Below are 6,555 nucleotides of genomic sequence, written 5' to 3' on the forward strand. Positions count from 1 at the left end.
CGAATTTAATTATTTTTATTTTTACAGAGTGAAATAGGATCTTTAAGATTGAAAATAAACTTTTGTTTTAAGTTGATGGTCCCACCAACCAGCCCGGTGTATCAAATACACCCCATCAACTTTTTTTTTTTTTTCATCAGCCGATGCATACCAATGCAGCTAATTTGGAATAAGTACCAAAATAAAATTTTTCTTAAATAAAATTTCCTGAAATTAAAATTAGAAAATCTAATGATAAAATAAAACACATGAAATAAAACATGACTTCTAAATGTACTCACAAACAGACGACTTCTTCTTCACTACACCCTCTTTGAGAGTTGCTAACTTCTTCGAATTATTCATCTTTATGCTGCTTCCTTCTGAAAAGAAAGTTCTAACAACATACAATTGTAGTGCATATGAACCTATGTGAGAATATCAAACACTCACATTCAATTCATCACACACACATTGATTTTTATGTACAATACTATGTAAGGTTATCAAACACTCACATTTTAATTACATTTACACTTTATGCAATAATATTAAATACATTTAATGCAATAAAAAAATTGGGACTTTTAGCGGATCATAATTAAGAGTTTCAAGTAACTAACTCTAATTAATCATGTCCTGACACCTGGAGATTTCATTCAGGGCGTCGTAGACCGAGGGGTTTTTTGATACCCAGGTACCAGTCCCCTTCCTCGGCTCAGCCAGGAAATCATAAATCACACACATTCATGCATTCACTCACACATACATTTATGCATTCACTCACACATTCACTCATTCAAGCATACATAGAAACACATTTAAATACAAAAATATATACACTATATACACTATATACAAAAATATATACAATCAAAGTGGCCAAAAAATAAAATCTGCATCTGAAAAGCAAAGGAATTAAAACAGAGAAAAATCTGCTACCAATGCTGAAAGGTAACTAAAATTATTTTACAAGCATACACTTAGGTACCTTTAAAAAAAAATAAATAAAATCAAAATCAAAATAAAAATAAAAATAAAAATAAAAAAAAAATGAAAAATCAAATTAAAAAAATGAAAAAAAAAATAATCAATGAAAATAAAAAATATAAATAAAAAATGGTAATTGGCCAGTATTCTGTTAAGAAAAAAAATGAGCTCGTCAGAGGTTCATTCTCTCTTATCATTTCTTCAAATATTATTTTTTTCAATTCTCAAAAAAATTCAGTTTTCGTTTCTTCAAAAGCTGTTTCACATTATATGATGATGATGATGATGAATTATATATACAGATGATTATTTACAAATGGTGACTATCAGGTGTTTGGGATTCGATAGTGTCCATAGGCATATGAATGGATGCCATCTTCCAAAAGGTATCTCTTGTCGTCGAATGGGGAGAGAGCAATTTTGCTAAGTTTCTGCGTATACAGCTGATGGCAATCGCTTCCAATTTTCATCATTTTTTCCCTAGTCAAACGTCCTTCCTTCAGACACCTCAGATAGTCGGCGTGCTTCATTTTCTGTGCGACGACTTGACGTGCAACTCCTTTAGCTGTTTTCTTCTCATTTCCTCCTTCAGATTTTATGGAGTACATTTTTGCACGCAAGCCGACGAACTCTTCAATGATACAACCATTCATCTCATCCTTGAAGCACCCGATCTTCTTCTTATTTTTCGTCGAATAGAGGGGATGTGTGGGAGGATAATCCGAGGTGTCGTATAGGTGTTGGTTCATCTTCATATCTTGATAAAAATCTTCTGTATAAATATTATACATAAGGGAATCTGTATCACTGAATAATAGCTCAGCCTTCTCCCCGTATACCTGCACGATATGATTATAATGAAAGTCTGTCATCAAAACCTTGCTCAGCTCCAGGATTGTATAGCCCACGTACAGAGGGCGGTTCAGAAGAATTGATGTTTTTACCCTCTCAACTCCAACCAACTCTTCTGTGAAAATTTTAAATGACTTGAAGCTGGGTGCCGCAACAAGTTTCTTGGCCCAACGATCTTCATGCACCAGTTGTACGTCAGCACGATTCCTCATATTTTCCATGGTTTTACCATACACTGAGTTATTTAATAATTTGAAAAAATCTTTCTCGAATGAATTCTTTGCATTTTTCCTTTTCTCTGTATTAAACTCAATGTATGGCTTTAACCAAGCTTTCTGACGAAAACTTAGGACTTTGTGCACTTTTCCCAACTTCAGTCCTAGGGAAATGTACAATTGCAGGTTTCTGTAGTGCACTATATAATTTTTCTTGTCCTTGAGGTTGGGAACTAGTTTTTCACATCCTTTAAATTTTCGATCGCCATGGAGTCGGTTGAGAATTTCTTGGGCAGCGGGGGACAGCATATCTTCCTGGATTTGTAGTTTCTCCGCTGCGAGAGGGTAAAAATTGTGCATATCGTGTAGACTTTCATCATAAATCAAATCCACCTCCAGAATATAGCCCCTGTCACTGTCACTGCTGATTGTTGCCAGCCATTCTTCGCTCACATGACTCACATCTTCCCATCGAAAATCGCCATAGGGCAGCGATTGGCTCATCGCCCAGCCATACAAGTTGTTTGCATCCAAGTAAACTATATAGCTGGACGGCTTCGTGGGGTCGAAATTTTCCATATATTTATTATTCGCGGAGGCATGTCTTTTGGTGATAATGGATATCCCTCCGCGAATCCCACGTTCGATGAAAAGATGCATATCGATGTCTGTAAATAATTCCAACGGCTGTTGGGTCATTTTCAGGCAGGCTTGCCATGACAAGGCCGGGACAGTGAACAGGTTCAGGCAGTCGATTGAATAATATCTTTGGCATAATTCCCTGAAGTTTTGGAATATATCTCCGAGTTGGAGGACGTCACTTTTCACGTATAAATCGTGATACTCTCCGAGCGACTTCAGTTGAAATTCCTTCCAAACTGTTTGAGCATGTTGATAGTCCTCGGAAGAAATACCACAATTAGACAGCGTGCTGAAAAATGCCGTTATCGGAGGAAGTGATGTTTCTTCAAACTTCAGGAAAGAATCCATATATTCATAGGGGTAGACCCCTTTTCTAAGTAGGAGGTGGATCTTATCGTGCGGTATACTATTCTGTAAGAGCTTGAAATCGGCAGGCGGCATATTGCTCACTAATTTCTCCAGCGACGTCGGTAGAAACTGATAGCTGTCAAGAAAGACGAGCTTTACCTTTTCCCCTCGTTTCTCCCCTCTAGGCGCAATCGAGAAGGAGATGTATTTTTCCATGTTTGTCGGAATCACCTCGTATTCATAATCCTTAAATGCGCCTAAGGTTTTCACAATATGATGAGCATCATAATTTTTAAGGTTATGAAACAATACGGGGATCATTTTCCTCAAACGGAACTTCAAATTGCACTGATTGTGCGCAGCACCACGATATCTTCCAGAGAGGTGATCGTGGTCTCTCACTCTGTCGGCTCCAAGTTTTCCACGACAAATATGGCATTGTGATGCTGCTTTAAAATCTTGCTCTTCCTGAGGGGAAAGGGACATCGGCTTCACGTCCATCATCTGCTCTGCAATTTCGGCCCGCTCATCCAACAAATTTTCCACGAAATGAACCGCAGCGTCGGGACCCCGGTAAACTGTGACAGGCTTGATGGCTTTCCCGTCGGGGCCGACAACCACATATGCGTATCCACACGCTTCATGGCGAGCTACATTCTCCATGTAGGATGTTGAATCTTCAGGTGTTGCCGAATGCAGCGGGACGATGATCGACTCAAAGTCCGCGTAGATGGCATAGGGGAGGGGGTGCTGATAATGAATATTTTCAAACTTCAAAATATTCTCCCCCTCCTTGGGTAAGTTTACCCTCTGCGGACTCAAGTCTTTGCAGAACTCGTGATGTTCTTTTAACAGACGTTCACTGGAGAAACGATGCAGGCAGCGGCAACAAATATGACATTTTCCATTATGTTTGGAGAAGCTGGATATAAGACGTGACATGTCTCGGATGAGGCAGTAGTGCTGCGTCTCCTCATTGGCGATGAGTAGCAGGTTGACTACATCTTCATCTTCCCGTTTGGAGATGTATAATGGGAATATTTCTGCTTCTTCGCATCCGAAGACATTAATTCGCAGATCATTCATCTTCTCGATGGATGGAATTTTGGTGAGGGGGACGGGAAATTCCACTCCATCCATCTTGATGGTGCTTTCGTGTGGCGTATAGTTGGAAACTCGTTCTGCATGATCTTTTCGTGAAGTGTTCATCTTGTGGGCTATCAGGCACCACACCAAACACTTATCATCTTCATTCTGAATGTTGAGAACCGCTTTTTTCGCCTGCATCTTTTTAGTGAGCGGAATATAACTGCGTCCTGCCAGTGGTGTGTATTTCGCACATTGTACCTCGACGTGAATAATGTGATCGAGGGTCCACCCCGAACCAAGCTTCAAAAATTCTTCGAAACTATTTTCCACCTTGGATAGGACCTCCTCCAAATGCTCTGGAACCGTGTGATCCACCAATTCAATCTGGGTCACACTACCAAAGTAGTGGATGATGGTTTGTCTATCTCCGTTTCCAAGAATGCGCGAGAGCTGTGCCTTCATAACTATGCGCCACTTGATGGCGCGCTTCTCTGCAATTTCTTCAACGAGGAGATGACGAATTTGTGGCCGTAGTTCCTCGAAACACATTTTCAAATCCTCGGCATTTTCTTGAGATGGTTTCAAAAATTCCGAGGCAAAAACGCCTAGGGCAGTTTTTCGTGATTTTCTGAACCTTTTTTTGGCGGGGGTGGGACCCTCATTTTCACATTTCCGTTTTGATGGACCCGCAGCATGTGAAACTCTCACATGCCGCAATAAATTGGATTTTTGATGAAATGCTTCTTCGCATTGGGAGCACTTGTGAATAGGCTCTCCGTGAGCCGATCGTTCGTGCCTTCGCAAATTGTCCATTCTAGTGAACTTCATATGACAGTCCTTGCATTGCAAGGTGAGTGGAGCAGTCGCAGGAGCATGCGTCATCCTATGACGTGTTAAGTCTGAATTGCGGGAGAAAGTCTTTCCACAATCCTCGCAACCGAAAGAAGGCTTACTATCAGAATGAGTCTTCAAATGTCTATTCAAATTAGCCTTCGAGGCAAATGTCTTTCCGCATGTTGAGCATGCCTATCAAAGAGAAAAAAATCTCTTTTAGAATCGGGCTTTAAAAAAAAATTCTCCTCAAAACCTATTCTCAACAGAGCTATTCTCTACGAAATCCTATTCTTGATGCTAATTTTCCAATCAAATGTCTAATGAAATTCTGTCTCTACGAAAACCTATTCTCGACAGATATCTCTTTAAGGAGACAAAATCACATCCTCACAAATACTCGACTTATCAAAACATGAACCTGTAAATCCTAACAATCATTTCAAAAACAAAACTCAATCGCGAATCTAAAAATACATTTCTTCCCACTTTCCAAAACCAAAATACCTAATCGCGAATCTAAAAACACATAAATACAATTTTCCAAAAGCAATAAATCCCCACGCGAATCTGAAATCACATAAATACAATTTTCCCCCTTCCAAAACATGTTATGTAATTCTGTACAAAGTACTTTCTCCCTTTTCATTTTGTCAGCGGAAAAAGACGAGAGGAGAAATTTACACTTCACCGAATACCAAAGTAAACATTAGGGGAGAGTCAGTTACACTCAATGCGTCAAACGGAGAAACAGTAGGGGGTCTAACTTTCGCAGTGTGTCGAAGGACGAATTTCCTCATTGTATCAACACTCAACGAGAAAGGGGTTTTTGAAAAGATAATCTTTCTAAGCAGAAGTTGTTTTTTTTCTTAATAAGTGAATAATTTTTTTCTTCACAAATATTTTCTAACATGCAAAATTTTTGTAACATTAATAAATTTTTTTATAACATAAATAATTTTTTTGAATTGTAAATATAAATTTTCCTTAAACAATTTTTCTTAAACTTGTGATGATTTCAATCAAAAGCAGAGTAATCACACATAGTTTTTTTTTCAACTACTCGTAATTAAACAAATTTTCCTCTTAACAATTTCTCAAACTAGTAAACATATACAATTTTTCTTTCAAACTTTCACAAACTATTAAAATTATTTTTTTTTTCAAATGGTAAATAAATTTCGTCTAGCATATAAAAAATTTTCATCAAGTTAAATTTTTTCTATCATGTAAAAGTTTTTTCTTTCACTATCATTTAATTCTTTTTCCGAATCTTAAAAAAGTTACAAATATAAATTTTCAAAGTGCATGTAATTAAACAAATTTTTCCTCTCGTCAATTTCTCAAACTAGTAAACATATACAATTTTTTCAATCTTATGACAATTTCCCATGCGCGCACCTGAAAACACATAAATACATTTCCCATCCAAAATGGGTCCCTCTCTCTTGATTTTAAAAATTAACAATTGTAAGAGAGAGCGATTTTTTTTTTTTTTTTAAAGAATGATACTATGCTTCAGACATGATAATACAAGTTTAGACTTGTTACGATAAACTAAAAGCGTTTGTATTTTTTTCTATTTAACAACAGTTATAAATTCTTTTTT

General features: G+C 37.5%; 1 protein-coding gene across 1 annotated transcript; it reads right to left on the reverse strand.

The window, feature by feature from the left end:
* Positions 1 to 1,295: 1,295 nt before the first annotated feature.
* Positions 1,296 to 4,997, reverse strand: LOC129229795 (uncharacterized). The gene has a single exon (XM_054864171.1). The coding sequence runs from the start codon at positions 4,995 to 4,997 to the stop codon at positions 1,296 to 1,298; it is 3,702 nt and encodes a 1,233-aa protein (XP_054720146.1).
* Between the last annotated feature and the right edge of the window lie 1,558 nt (positions 4,998 to 6,555).

The sequence above is a fragment of the Uloborus diversus genome, chromosome 9 (assembly GCF_026930045.1).
Source record: "Uloborus diversus isolate 005 chromosome 9, Udiv.v.3.1, whole genome shotgun sequence".
NCBI classification, from domain to species: domain Eukaryota; kingdom Metazoa; phylum Arthropoda; class Arachnida; order Araneae; family Uloboridae; genus Uloborus; species Uloborus diversus.

Coding starts and splice junctions, on each gene's coding strand:
- LOC129229795 (XM_054864171.1), bottom strand. CDS start 4,997: ATGACGCATGCTCCTGCGACTGCTCCACTCACCTTGCAATGCAAGGAC.